This window comes from Platalea leucorodia, assembly GCF_965183815.1.
Source record: "Platalea leucorodia genome assembly, chromosome: 1".
NCBI lineage: Eukaryota > Metazoa > Chordata > Aves > Pelecaniformes > Threskiornithidae > Platalea > Platalea leucorodia.
The window spans coordinates 71,093,546-71,112,961 of NC_138823.1; the positions used below are offsets into that span (position 1 = coordinate 71,093,546).

The 19,416-nt window shown below is 40.4% G+C and overlaps 1 protein-coding gene across 17 annotated transcripts; it reads left to right on the forward strand.

Moving 5' to 3' along the window:
* The first annotated feature begins 426 nt into the window (after window positions 1-426).
* On the forward strand, window positions 427-18,991 carry BAG1 (BAG cochaperone 1). 17 transcript variants are annotated; one of them, XR_014229910.1, is made up of 8 exons: window positions 513-646; window positions 3,980-4,108; window positions 4,258-4,340; window positions 5,056-5,169; window positions 5,678-5,785; window positions 5,943-6,080; window positions 10,765-12,907; window positions 14,174-14,236. XR_014229910.1 is itself a non-coding variant. In XM_082328074.1 (7 exons), exons 1-7 carry the CDS (start codon window positions 604-606, stop codon window positions 15,732-15,734), a joined length of 630 nt encoding a protein of 209 aa, XP_082184200.1. In that variant the 5' UTR covers window positions 427-603; the 3' UTR covers window positions 15,735-18,991. The 17 variants fall into 17 exon arrangements, 9 of the variants coding, with proteins under 9 accessions (XP_082184200.1, XP_082184208.1, XP_082184206.1 ...); XR_014229911.1 differs by having other exon boundaries at window positions 10,765-10,830; window positions 14,174-14,228; XR_014229912.1 differs by having other exon boundaries at window positions 10,765-12,269; window positions 14,174-14,218.
* The last annotated feature ends 425 nt before the right edge of the window (window positions 18,992-19,416 follow it).

Consider the following 19,416-nt stretch of genomic DNA (forward strand, 5'->3'; position numbering starts at 1 on the left):
ACAATTCCCTTCAGTGGAAGCAGTCAGTCTAACAGGTTTTGGTTTCCGTGTCTTATGGACAAAGTAATACGTGAAGAGTAGTGGTGGCTGTTGGTAGCTGAAGTTTATTTTGACTTTGTATTGCGTTTCTCTTTCTTGAAACTAAGACTGTACGTTGCTGCTTACTCTCTGTAAAATAGCTCCCTTATTACTATGCTTATTTGATAAAAGACTTGAAAGCAATTTTTAAACTGCTGCAGTCTTGAGACCTTTACGCTATTGTACTTGTAACCTTCTTGAAAGCTGTAATAAATAGGGTTATTGTTAACTTTATGTATTCGGTGGAGAGATAAAATCATGTAGATTAGCTGATCCTTTTGTGTGCTGTTTCTGGTAATTAATTTGGTCTCAACCTGCCCCCCGCTCAGTGCTCATTACAAGCTGACGCCGTCACCTCCTCGGTGACGCCGGTAAACAACAGGGCCGTGACGTCAGGTCCCCTTCGCGGAGCCGCGCTGCCGCACCGCTTCCGGGCTCGAGGGGCGGGGCGTGCGGCGGAAGTGACGCGCTGCCGGCGCGCCCCGGGAGGCGCCCGCAGAACGGTTTCCTGGCGGCGGGGGTGAGATGGCGGCGCCCGGAGCCCCGGTGACCGTCACCGTCACTTACAGTAAGAGCCGCCCCAGGGAGGGCGGGCGCGCTCCCAGCCGCTGCCGAGCCGAGCGCGGCCCGCGGCGTCTCCCCCGGCGCCCCTGACCCCGAGCTGGCCCCGCTGCCTCGGCCCCCGCCGGGACCGCGCGGGTCGGGCCCCGGCTTCGGGCGGCTCCTCCCGGCGCCGCCCTTCCCTGCCGTCCCCGCGAACCTCGCCTCGGCCGTTAACGGTAGCCCGGCCGGGCGGGGCGGGCCTGCGGGGCCCCTGGAGTAAGCGGGAAACGCGCGGGCCGCGGCGCTGGAAGGCGCCCGGCGGCGGCCCGGAGCGTTGGCGGCGGGGGAGCGGGTGTGTGACCGCCTCTGGCGCCCGGTGCCCGCGGGTGCAACTCCGCAAAGCCTGGAGGAGACAGAAAACGCCGGAGCTGCCGCTGCCGGCGCCTGCGCGGGGCCGCGGCTGTCAGCTGGGAGGCGGCGTCGTCCCCGGCCTCGCCGGGCCGGTGGCCGGGCCTGCCTCGGCCTCGGGGCGCGGCTCACCCTCCGCTCGGCCTGGCCTCGCTGCCGCCTGCTGCCGTAACGTTTCACTCCTCTGCTGGGCACGTCTTACTGTCTCTCTCAAGCCGGATCCCTGAAGCTGATCGAACAGAAGGAAAAAAAAAACAGGCTTTTTTTGTGTCAACAAGATGCTCAAGGTCGCTGCACGGGGGTAGATCTACTGTAAGGATGATGGTGGGAATAGGTGACAAGGCTGTCCTTGCCGGAGAGCACAGAGCAGAGGTCACTTTTGTGGTAGCAATCTTCATTTAGATGAAAGAAGTCACTGAAGTCAGCGCTGTACGTTAAAAGCAGGTGCTACGCGATGGGCTCTCATCTTGTTTGTTGAATAAGCCTGAATGTTTGCAGTTAGTGAGACGCAAGATTGCAACAGAAAGCGGTGGTTTCTTCAGTATGATGGCTGGGTGCTGACCTGATGAAATGGGTTACTCAAAGGCCAGCTGACATGACTTGAGTTTTTTTTTTTTGTTCGGGAAGAAAAGGAGGAGGAGGGAGAAGAAGGTGGAAGAGAAGATGTGGTTAAGTCTGCAGATAAATATGAAAAGTTACTGCAAAGAGGTCAGAATAGTCTGGACTCCACAGTTCTTAAAAGTAAGATGAGAAATACCATGGTTAAATTTTGATGAAGTGGATCTAGGTGAGGCAGTAGGAGAAATGAGAAGGATAGTAAGATATTAAATCAGCAAGGTATTCACCAGCTGATTTTTGTAAACAAGACTTGTGAATTTTTTATGGATTATTTTTTAGTTACTGAAAGATAAATTCTGCTCCTGGTCCTTTTGCACTATGTTGGTGATGTTCTTTCCACCTTTAGAGCTTATCGTTTATTTCTGCTTCCTCATTTGTGTTTTCAAACTATTACTGTTGCATTTGATAGATTATTTTGTGAAAATGTTTCCTTTATCACCTGGCAGTTTTATCTAAGAGTCTTTGGTGAGGAACTTTGTGGAATAATCTGTTTGAATCTTCATGATTCATGTGCTCATTGATGCCTTTGGAGAGCTCCATTTGATCTGAGGGGTTTTCATTTGCAAAGGTGACAATAACTTCAAGATATTAACATATTTATAATTCCAACATCTTGCTGTTTGCCAACAGTCTTCTAATCTGAGAATGTTTTTCTTTCCAGTTGTTTTCTTATCTGGCAATTACTTTGTCATTAGTTAATAGCAAATAGAAGGCATTGTTCATCTTGGACTGCAGCTGTCTGATTTATACCTGTTGCTGTCAGATACTGGTTCGCACAAATGTTTTTATTAAAGTTTTGCATGCGTTGAGTGAAAGTGGGGAAAGATGGAAATAAGGGTTAAGAAAGAGAATGGTAGTAGACCCACATGTATTACTTGACAATCTACAAGAAACTGAATTTAGGCTTTTTTAAAAAAGATTTTGGAATTTTGCACTAGTGGTTACTTTCAATTAGTATTGTCATTTACTGAAGCAAACTGACAAGCAAACTGATGATACCAGTTCTAATCCATGAGGTATTTTTCATGGTGATTTCACTCTGCTGTGAACCTAGAGTAAATTTTTTGTTACAGTCTGCCCAAAGTGGTACTCATAATTTGTAATTAAAACTGTTTCTGTTGCTAGGCAAACTTCAGCTGTTCTCTTCCCCATTTGCTGTTTGTTTGTTTTTTCTCTCAACTGCTGACAGGCACAGCCCTTACACAAAGCAGTTGTATGTATCAAAACAACCCTTTGAAATATATAACCCTACATTTTTGGGTTGTTTTTTTTTTTTTCCCGAAACAAATCGGGAAGAAGGTCTGTTTATGGAAAATGCTTGTGGGAGAGTTTGTATAATGTGATTTTGAGCTTAAAACTATTTTGGAAGTAAGAAATATTGTGGGAGCTTGCAAGTTTTTGAGGCCACAGTGTCGCTTGTCATGTGAATCTTGGAGACTGGAACATTTTAAAATCGATGTTTCTAGCACTCTTCTTTGTAAAAGATACATGCACATCAAATTAGTGGCATGAGAATAGTTTGCTTTCTGGTATTTGTTAAGGAATTCTCCTGCAAAGTGAAAAATGCCTGTCTTGATTTCCCGTTGGTGGCTGATTCCTGTGGGAGCTTTCAGATTGACAGGCCTTAAGTGTGTGGGAGCAGAGGGTTATAGAAAGGGTCTATTGCAAAGCAGAGATGAATAGACGTACTCCTTTTTTCTAAGAACTTCCTGCTGTTTGCATGCAAGTAATCTTAGGGAGTCTGAATAGGATGCTGCATAAGTGGAAGGTGACATATAGGCTGAGACTTCTCAAAGTGCTTAAGGCTGCGTATCAGCAGTATTACGGGGAGAAATAATTTTTGGACTGTGAGCCACTCTCAGGTGGCTGGTGGAGGCGAGACAGGGTAGACATTGATTGCTCGCTTCTCATGTATGAGGAGTAGGGAGCAAAGGAAGTGATAAATTGTCTCAGACTCTGCAAGACTCTCCAGTAGGAAATGGAATACATCAGGAAGGTGTGGGCTTTCATGCTTTAGCTTGTGGGATGTCTGGACACCATCTGCACTCTTAAAAAGAGGTGGGGAATAATATTTAGCAGGAGCATTATGCCAGTAGAATACGCCTGATCGAACTCTTCAGGTTATTAGAATGTAAAACAAAATTTTCAGCTGAAGTAAGTCACTCCAAGAGGAAGGAAATGCAATAGAATCCTTTGATTGAAAATTATGATTGTACATGAGAATCAGTGATTTGAGAACTTTCTGCATTAATGGAAAGAAATACTAGAAACGGATTCCCTGTAATATTTTCTAGGTAACAATAAGTATTACTGTTACTCTGTTTTTTGTTAGGTAATGAAAAACACAATATTCAGGTTGCTTCTCAACAAGAAGATGGTGAACCTACACTACAAGACATGGCTGTACTTATTGAACAAGTCACTGGAGTTCCAGTTCATTTCCAGAAACTGATATACAAAGGTAACTTATAAACCTGTCAGTTTCTTATAGGTGATGCCTTTCATCTTAGTCGCTTTCAGGTGTCCCATGTTTTGAATGTCTTCAAAAAGATATTGTTATGCCACTAACTATATTTTAACTGTTTTTTCCCTCTCTCGTTTTCCATTTAGGGAAGTCTCTGAAAGAATTGGAACAACCGTTGTCAGCACTTGGTGTTAAAAATGGTTGCAAAGTCATGTTGATTGGGAAAAGGGTAAGTGTTGCCTTTGGACCTTTTTTTTTTTTCTTTCCCCCCTTAAATTATCATCATTTCTGTCAGTGATTCAGCTGCTGAGCACAGAAACAGGTTACAACATAAACCAAATCTTGTATGCCTACCCACAAAGTTGAGTTCAATTTCACGTTGTACTACAGGTAATTCTGCAGTTTGCACATTTCTGAAATTACATTATTGACTGACTTCTGCCTTACGTTATTGACAAACTTCTGCCTAATCTGTTGCTTGTCAGTGCTTGTGAACCTTCTGTGCACTGATAACCTTATCTGACCATCTTATTTTTCTGGTTGGGGGAAAAAAAAAGCAAGCTGTAGCTACTGAGTCTGCTGGGTTATTTCTAGTGGGTGGCTTTGCCAAGTAGAGGACAAGGTAATATTGCGTGATATAAATGTTACCTCTACTTTAAAGATGCTAAGCTAACAAAAAAAATGGTTTGCCCTTTTCCTTTCTCCCTTCAAATTCATTGTATTTCATGTGGTTATATACATTGCCATTTTGACTGTATTTGTAATTAAGCTTTGGAAGAAGCTTATTTGATAGGTAGTAATATACAGAAAGAATAACCAGAGTGTAGTATGTATTTTAAATCAGCAAAAGGCTTTCTGTCTGCATCACCACTGTTGCTGCTTTTTAGCTGCATAGTGGCTCTGTTTGTTCCATAGTTGTGAATGTTGTACTTTTGAATACACAGAATAGTCCAGAAGAAGAGGCTGAATTAAAGAAGTTAAAAGATTTGGAGAAGTCAGTGGAGCAAATAGCTAATAAGTTAGAGGAAGTTAATAAAGAGTTCACAAGTATCCAGAAGGTATGCCAGTTTTGTATCATTTTATATCTTTGCAAAACAGTTTCGTAGGTGTATGTATTTAAAAAAATACTGTTTAAAGGTTTTGCGTAGCCAATAGTAGGGTGCCCCTCCTAACTGTCCAAGGGACCTGTAAAATTCTTACTGAATTTCAAATGCTATTTATGAATTTGCAAAATGGAGACATGGCACTGTTTGGTAAAAGGTAAATATTGTTGCGTATTGAATAAATTATATTCTTTAGATCGAGAAAAACATGAAGAATTCTCTGAAAGTTCAAAGGAGAATGTCTGTTACTTGTTTAATCTTTTAAGTAAACCTAGCGGATCTTAAATTTAGCATTTCAAGGACTGACAGAATACAGATTGAGATTGGAGTCCCTATCATACTTGAAACTACAGAAATGGTAAAAGATGTTTTCTGCTGTGGTGGATTGACAGATTGTTCTAAGCTGAGTGTTCTGTAAGGTATGGAATAATGTTGTCTTTCCTTCCCTCTCCTTCCTCCTCAGGGATTTTTAGCAAAGGATCTCCAAATAGAAGCACTGAAACAACTGGACAAGAGGATAAAAGGAACTGCAGAGCAGTTCATGAAGATCCTGGAACAGATTGATGCCATTGTAAGTAAATAACCACAGAAGAGGGTCAAATCCCAACAGAAACTTACTGTTAAGAATATATCTTTCTTGTAATTTATTTGATATTTTAAAATACTAACATTTATTTTGGCTTTGAAAATTAGTTAATTGGTTTGCTCATTTTTTCTTTAATATCCAGCTCTTGCCCCTGTATGTCTCCAAAAGACTACTTGGCAGCATCTATTTCTAAATGGTGACATTAATGCCTGTGTATGCATCCCCATTCTACAGAAGAGCTTCATTTGGGGCAGCAGCCTGTTAAGACTACATGAAATGGGTATCCTTTACTCAAGTTTTACCCTTTTAGTTTGTCTTGGCAAACTCTCGTGTTAAACTTCATGGTAACACTAAAGGTCTGGGAAAAAAAAAACAAACAGATACACTTTGTGTTCTGTATTGCATAAGAACAAGGAGATCGCGAAGACTGAAGAATTTTCTGGTCAGTCGTATGTGGACTGACAGTGCTTTTATTTGAGATGCCTGCATATTGAGGACTGGATTCTTTATTTGGAATGTCCTGGGGTATATCGAAGTGCTTCACAGTCATTAATGGATCATAACTTTACAGCATATTTCCAGAGTATAATATATATCTTCCTGTATCATGTAGTAGCTGAGAGCTAGGTGAGAGTAAGGGACTTGTGCAGAGATAAGTAGAAGACTATGGCAACTAGGGTATTGCTTTATTCTGTTTCTCTGTCTGCTGGTCGTTCTCTGTAAACTTCATTATATAATTGTGTTGCATATCATGATCATAATACCCTGCTCTGAAGGAAAAATGCTACTTTTCTGTAGTAGTGATGTCTTTGGGTCTACTCCTTTGCACAGTGACCCTTTATGGGATTGCTTCAGAAAGATTCCATGCAAATGCCTGTAATTGGTGAACCAAATGTAGTTTATTTGATGGACGCTTTGAAAAAGTTCAGCAGCAGACTAAATTGTAGAGTAATAATTTGAATTGGCCGTCATCAAATGCTATACAATATGGATGTGTTCCTAGGAATGGTGGGGAGCTCATTAACTTACTTCCTCCTTTCATATTGTGCACCTTTAATGGTAAATTAGCCTGGCCTCCCCCAGCCAACTCCCCCCAGTTTATGTGTTGAGCATGATGTCATATGGTAGGGAATATCCCTTTGGCCAGTTTGGGTCAGCTGTCCTGGCTGTGCCCTCTCCCAGCTTCTCGCTGGCAGGGCATGAGAAGCTGAAAAGTCCTTGACCAGTGTAAGCACTACTTAGCAATAACTAAAACATCAGTTATGTTACCAACATTATTCTCATCCTAAATCCGAAACACAGCACTATACCAGCTACTAGGAAAAAAAACAAAATTAACTCTATCCCAGCTGAAATCAGGACAGTTACATGTACCAAAGTCCGTATTTATTTGTTTTAATAAAGAAAGGCAGCTGTGGGTTTTGGCATGAAAACTGAACTTGTGTGAAACTTCTGTGAAGTCTTGCAGATGAGGCACATGTAGTTGGGTGTAATCTTCACGTAAAATGTAGCTGTTCAGTGTACTGTTATTATACCAGATCAGATGAACAGGCCACCAGCTTCCTGAGGTATTACTTAGCTGTTCTGTAGTTGTGCAACATACAGAGGTGGCAACACAGAATGGTAATGAGGTAGGTATATGAACAATAAATGGGTTCCACTGAAGTAAAAAGTGCTAAATAGTAATGCAAAGCAGAAGAGTGTAAAGCTTCCAGAAAGTATTTTATCTGTATCTCAGAATTGTTTTATACAATATTCAGTATTCTTTTTATTAGTCAAGTAAAAAGCAAGTTCTGACAAATCTCTTGAATGCTGTTGACCATATACATGTGCTATGGATTCAATCAACAGCATGTTAAAAAAAGATAAGGGGAAAAAAAAAGCTACTGAGTGAGCTGTTTTCTGCTAAGACAGAAGAACTGGATGCATTGTAGAAGTGAAACATACAGCAACCTCACACTATAAATCTTCCCGTTTGTTTCTTTGGCAGAATTGTTGTTAAAGCTCTTTAAAGTGTCTTGGCTGTCATACATTGTTTGGATCAATCAAAAACATCTAGCTTGGTACAAAATGAGATTTGTATGGTTATAGAGAGCTAAGAGTGAGGAAGCCTGCATATTGTTTTCTATCTGTTCTAGGGGTGTCGCTCTCTTACTGTTAGCAGGCAAGCTCGTTAATTAGTGGAGCTGAGTTTGGAACTAACATGCCTTTCTACTAGACTCTATGTGTTCAACAACTATGAATTTAAAAGAAATGATTTAGGAAGTGGAGAAGTAGGTCGGTAGTCATCCAGTATTGGGGTGGGAGAGGAAAAAGTACAGTGTTGTCACTGCCAGAGGTGTGAAAGGAGAGTCTTGAAGGGATGCTTTCGGGTAGAGTAGCTGTAACTTAAACATTTTAACATTACCTGTGTTTAAATAGCTACTGCTTCCACAGCAGGAAGGGTGGAGGGATCTTATGACCATCTTACAAATTTTTGAATGCTGTGACACAGTCAGATGTTCCCATAAGCCACAGATCTTTGAAGTTTTCTTCAGGAGGAATACAAATTGAGTCATGTTCAACAGTCCAAGATTTGTGTGTGTGTGTCACCAGAAATGCCATTTATTGCAACAGTTAAAACATTTGGTCCAGGAGTAAAAGTTGAAGTACACTACTTATTACAAATCTCAGCAAGTAGAATGCAGAAAGTCCTTGACTTGATCAGCTGGCACAGTTTTTCAAATAACTGAAAGGGTTTTTCAAGAAAAAAAAAAGGAAGGCTTTTCTGAGATCATTTGGAAAATTTAAATCCACAGTCATGACACTATGTACTTCTTGTGAGCCTGCTCTAATTTATGTGAAGTCTGTCACCGATATTGCAATCTGAGAGATTACTTTGTTCTTATGATGATTTCTTATGCAATGGCAGATATGAAATCTAGAAAAACAATATTGCAGAGAACAGATGGTTCTAACAACTGAAAAAAAATCTATCCCTTCGGAAATACCAGTCATTGATTTTGTTTACATAAATTCATGACAAAATCATCTGCAAATTGCATGTATCAGTATTGAGGACATCGATAACATTACCAACACATAATTGTGTTCTGGTGGCCCATCCTTCTTCCTTGAGGATTTTTTTTTTTGTTATAATTCCTCTGTAAAACTAACTTATATTACTGTACTGTTCTGATGAAGCTTTTTTCACTGTCTCCTTATCTCTGCCATACTTGTCATCTCATAAATCAATACGAAATTAAAATTTCAAGGATTAAAAGAAAGAAGTATTCTGAAAAAAACTTCATTGTGCCTGTAACAAACATTTACCAGGCTTCTGGGAAGTTTTGCCGCTTACAATAAGATGAGAACTTATTACTAAACCTTTGAATTTATCTGGATAAATAAACATTTATTATAATTCTTAAATCTCTTAGCATGAATCATAAAATCAAAGCTTCAAGGGAAAATTTTTCTGAAGCACAAGGAGCATGAAAGTACTGTCATCCCTCAGTAAGGGCAGACCGCTTAGTTACTTACTACTTCTGCATTCAGAAAACCCATTGACAGATGCTGCCATTTAATAGCTGCTTTTAAAGAAGCTGCTCACATGTCCACTTGGATGAAAAAGATTCAGTGTCAACATAATGTGCTTACCCAATTTACCAATTTATTTAACAATAAGTTAAAAAAAGTGCAGGGCTGGTAGTCAATAAAAACTAGATACTAAAATACTATACATTGTTTTGGATTTTTAAAAGAAACTAACAAAAAAGCTTCCTGTTTAGATGGATGGGGTGTCAACAAAAAATCCTTGTTTCCAACTGATTATCATTGGTGCCATGTGTAGCAGAGTGATTTTTATTTTTTTTTAAGCGATTCGATAAAACCCCGAAAATGTTTCTAGCTATTATTGCTAGTGACTGCTAGTGTAGAAGATTGCCTGTTTTAAGAATGGTGTCCCTTTGGTTCTGATAAGATAGTCATAAATAATAAATTTTACTAGCATTTGTTTTTGTTATTAACTGACTGTCACACTGCTATAAAGTGGTTTCAGGCATCAGACCTTACTGGGGTCTGTGGTTTGGGAAATAAGAAATGAGCAAAGAGGAGAACAAAGATGTGGTGATAACACTAGGCTTAAAAATCGTTACTGGAAGCACTTCCAAAACAAACAGAACTTGAGCAGAGCTGAAGGTGATGTTCTGTGGTAAAGGGAGGTGGTTTTATTAGGACATCAGCTGGGAGAGGGGAAAGAAATGACAAGAGAGTCTGTATTTCCTAAGAAGCAGTGCTCAGGAGAGAGGGATGCTGGGTTTGTAGCTGAAAGAACACTCAAGAATAGAGAGGCTCCAGAGGCAGGAAAACACACAGGCATGAATTTATTAAAATGTAAACAGTGATTGGTTTTAAGGATTTCTTGTATAAAGCATGAGTGTTGTGCATACAAAAGGTGAGTCTTCGAGGATGTAACATGTGTGTCTCTGCAGTGCATCTTGTCAGTGTATCTGCAGGGTGAGAACTCTTGAAGAGATGTGGTTAAGCAGCTTTGAATTTGGGGGCGTGGGGCGGGAGATAGCTGCTGGGAACAGGGGGGCTCAGGCTCTGTTTCTGGGTGGATGGGGGAGGATAAAGAATCTGTGCCCAGGAGTTCTACAGAAGGTGCTGGGGTGAAGCCAGCACCGCGTCACCTTTGAAAGTTTAAGACCATACGAACCAAGGAATGTGAGTCTTGAGCAGGGTTTTGTCACAGAGAAAGTGCAAGGCAAAAAGGAGACCTGCTATAAAAGTAAGAATATGCTGTGCAGTAGAAAGCCATATACTAATCCAAACTACTGCTCTGCAAGCAATGCTAGCACCAAAATGTAGATTTGGCAAGAGTTTTGCATAAGCACTACCTAGGCTTAAGCTACTCCTTCGTTAATTAAATTTTATTTTAATTAAATATTGAAATGTTATTGTGACTTAAGGTTTATTGCCAGCTTCACCTGTTAAACCCTGAATAGTTGGACAACGTATTCCTGGAGAGGAGACGTAAGCTGACTAAGGTAAAACAGAGAGACTGTGAGATTTAATTTGATGTTAAGATTTGTAAACTTTACTAATTTGATTGCAAAACACCCTTTAAGCAGCCTGATAAGTTAGTACATTTAGGCCTTCCAATTCCATGTCTCTGCCAAGGGGATTACAAGGCGTGATTAAAAAAAAAAACAAAACCAAAAACAAAACAAAAAAACCCCCAGCAAACGAGCTATGAAGGTGTGCAAGCAGACATAGGAGTTTGCACACACAGATGCAATTAAAAAGAGAAGTTTTGAAAAATGTTGTCAAAAATAGAAATAGTTTGAATGTCTTCTCTACGCTCAGATTTCAAAGTTTCTTCCAGTTACCAATATCTGGTTTAGAAACAGACTTTGTGTGGTAAGCACAGCTGGAGTTCCCTGTCTGCTATTGAAAGTTAACTTAGGCCTATTCTGATGATAGAAAATTGTTTGTTAATTTGCTGTTTCAGATTGGTGGGAATACTTGCATAGGCCAGAATCTCTTTCAGAAAGTACAGCCTGAAGTAAGTACTCAGCAAAGGGAGATGGGCAGTGTAACTGAGCTAGCGCATAATTTCATTTTTAATTTGATGATTAAGAAATTCCAAGTAATGGAAAACTTCAAGGCATAAAAGGTGTTCTGTGACAATGAGATAACATCTTCATTTTCTGATAAGAATCAGCCATTAATAATTAGGCCTAGCCCATCTTTGTTCTTTCAGGCTATTACATATATGGACTCAAAACAGTACTCATCAAATACTCTCTTTATGTTAAATGTTTCTTGTCATATTTTGTTAATTTTAAAAAGTGAATTGTGTTGTTGAAAACCAAGGGAAAATTGGGAATGTTTTCTTATGTGGTTGCAGGGTCCTATGTCTAAGATGCCTTAGAATGCTTCATACAATTTTGTAGTATTTTTTAAAACTTTTTTTCCCTGTGACAAATATAAAAACTCCAAAGGCCGCCTTTTTTATTTGTGAACTAGAACTGATGTTTGAAGAGAATTCACCCACAGCTTTAAACTAACTTCTCAATTGTTTTGTAATGTCTTTGGAGTACCCAGTTTCTGAAAGAAAAGCATGTAATACAATCTTTTCACAGTGTCCTGCGTACTGGGAGGAGACATGTGAGTTTAGCACACTGCAGTGAGCAAGGGCTTATTGCAGTACACAGTACTAGAAAATACACTTTGTAAAGAGCAAAGTAGCTTCCAAAATGAACAACTGAAAAAAAGCTATCCTTTGGAAAATGGAGATGTGCCACTTGTAAAAAGGAGTTTTCATTTTAGGCAGACCATTATTGAAAATGTAAAATGAACCTATCCTGTGGTGTAAATCCAAGGACATAAGGCGACATGACATAAACGAAGAAAGTGACCAGCATAGAACAGGCTCCTGTAGGAGGATTTACACTGTGCATGACAGATTCCTGGAGTTAACCTGGTAACTTACTGTCAGAGCTACTTCTCCTCCTCTTTCTCACAAAACAAGAGGAGTTGGAGAGGATAGATGGGTGATGGAATGCATCTTAAGACAAACTGAAGAGTGGTTTTGGTATTAAAAGGATTAACATCAATTTAAAAAAACAAACCAGCCAAATAAAAAAACACAATGTAACTTTTTAGATATTTCTGTCCCTGTTTGTAAGCTAACACTGTACCAGTTTGCGTTTGGAAGGGTATCTCCCTTAATCTGCCTACTCTCTTGTGCCTCTGATACTGATGGTTGTTTTTCCACCGGAAAGAAATACATCCAGTTTTTGGTTCTGTTTCAGAAGGTGCAGTCTGAAGTCTCCCTCTGCAAGGGAGATACCTTTTCTGATCTTGAAGGGAAGTGTTCAAAGTTGATATGAGTTTTATACAGCTTGACAATGCTGCTGTTTGGGAAAACTGGTACTGGAGCAACAGAAATGGAAGCTGGAACTACAGGAACGGAAAATTCTTTCTCTTGCTCATCTTCCAAAACTGACCCTGGGAAGAGATTAGCGTAGTAGTAGTTACTTCCAACTTCCATACTCTCCTAGGAGGCAAGAAGCAGTATTGTGCATTCCTTCTTCCAGCTGAGCATAGAAAGAGTGAGAGGTATTTAAAACCAGAAGTTTATGTAGAAGTAAAATGTAAGAATACGTCCCAGCTCACTCTGTTGCGTGTCCATTTTCTCCTCACCCATGGTGCTAGGAATGCGTGCTAAGCCTGGTGATTATTATTTCTTTGTCTGATGTCACTTACAGTGTGCTCATTGCTGCATAAATACTGGAGCAGTGTGATCCCTGAACTTCCTGGGATCTCAGTGATGCCTATAGTTTCACTTCCCATGATGGACTGTTTTTTAGTGTGGAGCCTGTTGTATTTTTAACTCCTATATTAGGTTATGTGCAAGACTCCTATATTTAAGACCATGCATGTTTGGCTGGACACTAAAAGAAGAAAGCATCTTCTTTTTTTTTTTTTTTTAATTACTGTTATCAAAGATTAAGTATCTAAACCTCTCAGTGGGGCTTGCATTTTAGCTGAAACGAAACAGAGAGTAGTATAGGGAAACCTCTATGCTTGATATGGAGTTAGGGCGGGAAATAAAAGGTATACAAATGAGAAACTCCAAGATTTTTATGCATTTTCAACAGTGAGAGCATAATGTTTCTGAGAATGTTCACATAAGCTTTATATGATGATAATCATCTGTTTTGCTTGTTTCAAAAAAAAAAATCATAGACCTGAGCACCATTCCCCACCAACACCCCAATTTCACACTGCTCCAAAAGGACAAAGCATATAACATTTGCTAAGATGACATCTGTGAATATATTGGGTGGTAGGAGTATGGAAAATGATGCAGTTTGAATTAAATTGAAAGCTGTCAGCATGTAACATTTCACGTCTGTTCCCTTCCATGAGTAGATTGCAGAGAAGATCAGATGTACAGCTTAAACAGGCTGGCAATGCCTGCATTACTGATGATATGTTCTAATGATGGCGAGTGATTGAGTTAATGTGTTTGTAAGAAAAGAATTCATCTTACAGTCTCTGAAAAAAATCTGAAGTTGAAGCTCAGCAGAACGGTTAGCATACGCCACAGTAGACAAAAGCAGTGTATGCAGTTATTGCTGTATGTTATCTAAAGACACATGGTAAATTTGCTAGCTCAGTTCTTTATAATCAGCATGCTGTATCCCAGACTTATTGAATTTATGACTTTTAAATTCTTTCTTGTGTAGCCATCCTTACTGAGCAGGCATGCCATTTTGAGGATGCCTGTTAAGAGGATTCTTTGACACATTTGGGTTTTGCTGTAAGTTTATTATGTTAATTTCAACATTAAGCTGCATCAAATTGTTTATTTTACTGCAGAATCTGCCAGAGAATTTCAGTGATTGCAAACTGAAAAAGAAGGGGTTGGTGAAAAGGGTTCAGGTGAGTATTTTTATTTTTTTGTTTTCCATTAATGCTGGGTGCTTGTATACCAAAGGTTTGTACAAATGAGAGCTGTTTAGTGCTTAGATTTTTTTCAGTGTTTGTTCTTACATTGGTATTTCTTATGACCTCCTTTTAAGAGTTATTTAATAGCTTTATAAAATGTGATACAAAAATACAGATTTTTTGTAGTTCATGCTGCCTTCAGATACTGTTTGTAATTTACCTTAGTGGTTGGCCTTATGGCTGCCTGATGATGTAAAGTAATTCTGATAACTTGTAAAGAAAATGGGGTGATTCCTCCTTTCACGTATCTCGGTGGGCTGCAGTAAGGAATGAGGAGGTCTGGGCACAAAGATGCAGTCAACTGTAACTCCTGGTCGACCTTGCTAGAGGTGTTCTTTGGAAAATTCAGCTTCTGTTGCAATATACTGACTTTCTGTGGAGAGTCTCTAAAGTAAAATCTGTACAGAGCAGCTGTGCTGAGGGTGGGTTTTTTAATTGGTTGAAGACAGATGATTCAAAGCAGTGTGATGGTTGAGAAACATTCACCTGCCACAACAGTTCGCTGCTCTAGAGGGAAGGAAGTTTCTTAATGTCATTTTAATTAAATAACATTAAATATCTGGTTTGACTGTTAAAGTCTAGTGCAGACATAGCAAGACGTGTATAGACAGTGGTAGATTCTGCTCAGAAACTACAATGGACTCACATACATTGGAATTGGCCTGAAAGAATTTATTGGCTTAAAGTGCTGGCACATTGTGCTACGTACAGCACAAGCAAAGTGACCAGTGGCTGCTGGCTCTTAATTGCTGTGTGTGGGTTGCTATACTTGTAAGAACTTGTGGGCAGGTTCTAAGAAAGCTTAAGGTGCTGTGGACTGCCCTTTTTGGAAAGGAGTCTTCTGTCTTTTGAGGCGCACCAGCTACTTACTGATAAAGATGAGGGTTCTTGTCGCGCTGTAGTCCTGAGAAATAGAAGAGGCCTTGGCTTAATGCAAGCTTGTTTTATATTTGCCTGAGTAGGTTTCTTGCTCCCTCCCTCAGCTACAGAAGTATGTTTTTTAGAAAGGAGTTTAAAAGTCGTGTTCCAAACTAAAGCACTAACTTGTCCGAACCTTTATGATCCTTATTGTTGTTTATGAACTTTGGATCAACTCGAAGTGCTTCAGTGGCAGGACTGGTGAGGGTGGGCAGTCACACTGTTGACTTCTCAAATACCATGCTTCTGTTGGATGCTGGGTAGACAAAATCGTGAATAAGCTATTATTAAAACTGAACTGGAAGGTGGTTGTTGAGTTGGCTTCTTCAAATTCATGATGGAAACTGCAGTTTCTACTCTTAAGAAGCATCCACCATTGCTACAATTGCATCCCCAATAACATTTGTTTGTTTCTTATTCTCAGGTTTTTCTTGCCCAGTGTGATACCATTGAAGGAAATATTGGTCAAGAAATGGACAAGCTACAGTCAAAGAATTTGGCACTGGCAGAATGAGGCATTGCCCTACGTAATTAATTAGGAAACATAATTGCTCTGTGAGCAAGAAGAAAAGTTTGCTCTTTGTTTTGGAGCATGTATTCGGCTTTTTTTTTTTTTTTTTTAAAGCCCAGTCTGTTAGACTGGTACTAGTCAATCATTTCTTGCTGGTTGTCTTGTTTGCCGCTTGGTTAGACCTATTATTTTGAAAAGAAAATCCTTCCTGAAGAATTGCAGAAATAATCTTTGTGGTGAATTGTTATGTATCTTATGGACGAATGTTTAGTTAACAAAGTTACAAAGTTTGCAGTGATGGGCAATTTTGTCTGATATGTCTTTGAATTTATTTACAGCTCAAATCAAAGAAGGTCTATAATCGTACAAGTGCCATAAGTTGCAATTGTAGGACTTCAGCTTGATTGAAAAGGCAAACTGAGACGACATCTGGGAAAGTCGAACCTTGTAGTAGACAGTTCAGAGCAATAAAAAAAAAACCCTACTCATTTGTATCTACTTAATGTTTGTATGCATTTATAAATATAAGAAAGCTTGACTATAAGGGAGTCGTACCAATTTTAGCCTTAAATTGTCATAATAAATGGCATGTACTGTAACATGTATGGTACTTAATTTTGAGTGGTGCTTTAAGTTGTTACTGAGCTCCTTGATACAGACGTATGTTTTTTACATAGATTTCTGATGTACTGTGTTTTTTATAGATTATTCTTATTTTTATTGTTTGCGTTCTGTCTTGAGTTACGGTGGGAAATGAAATGTGTTTACTCATGCTGCTCTTATACCAAGGGTTCAGTTCAAGCAAGGTATAACTAAGGAGCTGTTTTGAATTTTTTTTTAATACTTTTTTTCTGATTTCACTGAATTCATGATGCTATATTTAATGGAAAATTGCAGTGATTATTTCTAGTCTGTTAAGGTAATCAGTGAATTTTTATAACATGTTACAAAGTGTCACAGCTTTATTTTAGCAATGCCATGTGACTGAGGATTATGACTGATTCTTGCAGTCAGGTGCGTGCCGTGCTTAGCCTTCTCTGTTAGGTGAAAAATAAGCTTTTGCAGGGGATAGTAACTGTCAGCAGGTGCAGCCAACTTTGCAGTTGTTGGTCAGAGCCTGTAGCTAATGTACCTGTAGTGGGAGTTGCTTTTTCACTGATGCTTCTGGTCGGAAGGTCAGTGATACATGCAGTGGCTGGTGAAGCATTGACTGGCAAGGAGCCTGTTTCTGTGGGGAAAGAAAAGCTCTTTTGTCTCAAATGAGTCAGACTCAGGATGTTTAGAAATGGCCCTTAGGTAGTGAGTCTTTATCCATATGTGACTGTTTTAAGATTGGCTGTCCTTTCAAGATAAAAATATGAAGTGTGTGTAAAAAAAATGTTAATTTCTAATAAGTTATAAACCTTAAATAATACCTAAAGTAGTGTTATTAAAGTATTATCTTCGATGTTTGTAATTGGAGGAGCATTTCTTTAGTGAAAAATGCCATTGGAGAAATGAAGTGATAGGTCTGCATTAGAAAGGGTCACTTTTATTCTAAAAATGCCTTTTGACCATACCAGGATTGGGTTGCCATATTTTTTACTGTTAACCAGTTTCTTCAAGGTTGTATTTTTTCCATATGCAACTCTTCTCAGCATCTGTGGAGGATTTTAAGGTCTAAACTCCTAGGAAGCTTCTCTATCAGGTTAGGAAACGGTATGTTTGGTAGGACTGTGGATATTTTTTCCTAGGCTACTAGTCTGGTCATGCTGCGTTTTCCCAGCACTTTAGGGGTAGGAGGAAGAAGAGTTGGTGGTAGCCGTTTCTGTGAAGCCCTACCTAGCATGATGCTGCTTCTGGACCAGATTCAGTTGACTCTTAAACCACCAGCAACACTGTTGCCTAATTCAGGGCATGCAAAACTATCCACTTTCCTGTGAGGGAAAGGATCCTCACCCTCTCAAATCTAAGTCCTCCAATGCGTTGAACTTTCATAGGTGCATGTATAATAAGCAAAGTATCCTCTTGTGCCCGTGAAGAGAACTGGGAGCTGTGGTCATGGCTAGGACCGTGTCTATTTCTGCTGCTCCTTCATATTTTTCTCTCTTGGGCAAGAACACTGAGGCTATAGGCAGCCATCGTCTTCCCAGCACTCCTTCCCAGAAACTGCTGCTTCTTGAGATGTGCTTGTGTGAGTACATCCTCAGCCTGTCTCAAAGCCAGGTGGATTAACTCTAAGATGTTCCATAGCAGATCTTTTGATAATGTGGTACTTTGAGGCAAAGAGAGTGGTGACGAGCCTCTCCCACCAGCACATCTGGATACAGCAAAGGGTGGGTGTCCTGAGCTGAAGTTACCTTACAGTGGTAACTCCTGGTCTGACACCAGGGGTTTGGTTTCTAGGACAAAAGTATGTGCATGAAGACAAACTTTTGCAGTATAAGTTTTTTGTGTCTTCCAAATATAAAAATGAGTTGATTCATTTTGGAAAACGGATGGTTGTATTTAAAGTTGTCTAAGACCTAGAGTGGATTGACTTTTATACATAGCTTTGAAAGAGGAGCCCTACGCTTCATTTTTTCATAATAGCCTTAAATTTCAGTAAAACCAAACTTCTGTGCTTTTGAAAAGTGCAGCAGAGTAAAATTGTGGGATGAAGGGGAAGGAAGAAGAGATTTTAAATATTCTTCAGAACTTGTAAAGGTGAACATAGATCTCAATCAAGCTTAAGAGAGATTTTCACTGATTCTGTAGTCTAGGTGTACTGTGATACCTGTTTTGCTACTGAATCATTCCCCCACCCCAGCCTTCTGCCCTGATCATGTCAAAAGAGAAGTGGCTCCCTTTTGCTTCCGTTACGCTGACCCCATCGTCTTCCTCCAGTTGCTGTATTGCTCTGGCTGTGTTTACACGCCTGGGATTTGCTGTCTGGGCAAAATGTCTTACCACAAAGTTTGTCTTTTATGCAAGTGGAAATCGAATCGCACACTTCCCTGCCCCTCGGGCTCCCCCGGCTCCCTATAAGCTGTCGCGTGAGACGGACCAAACCCGGTGTTCGGGGAGCCGTGGGGCGGCTTGCTCCCTGGGAACGGCGTCAAATACGCTGCTCGTGGTGGCGTCCTCCGGAAGGCAACGTCGCTGTGAGCCCGCAGCGTCGCTTTCTTGACTTCTAACGGCCGCCCGTGGTTTGGAGTGGAGTACTTGACACCGCGGAACTCGGGGCTGGATTCTTTTAATTTATTTTATTGTACTGTCATCAATGAAAAGGTACAAATAAAACACGGAAAGTTCTCTGCTGTCCTTGGTCGTGATGCGGTTACTAAGTGCTGTAGGCGGGCTGTGTTGTAGCGGGGAAAACGGCGGCAGCCCGCTCCGCGCGGGGAGCGTTGGGGGCTGGCGTTACCGCCACTGGCAGAAAGCTCAGGCGCGAAGAAAAGCCGAGGTCTTTCTTTAAGGGCACTTTTCACAGTTGTGTCGTGCGCTGAGGGTTTCTGGATCTGGGTGTATGGGATGGACTGGGGGTTTTTTATTATTTATTTTAGGCGGCCTTGGGGACAGTTTTTAGGGAATTTTATTCAGAGACGCGGCCCGCAGCTGGCTGACGGCGTCTCCCTGGTTCTGACGGTGCTCCGAAGGCTTAGCTACTGAAAATCCCGACACAGCCGGACGACTCCACCCCGCTCCGCCCTGGAGACGATTTTGT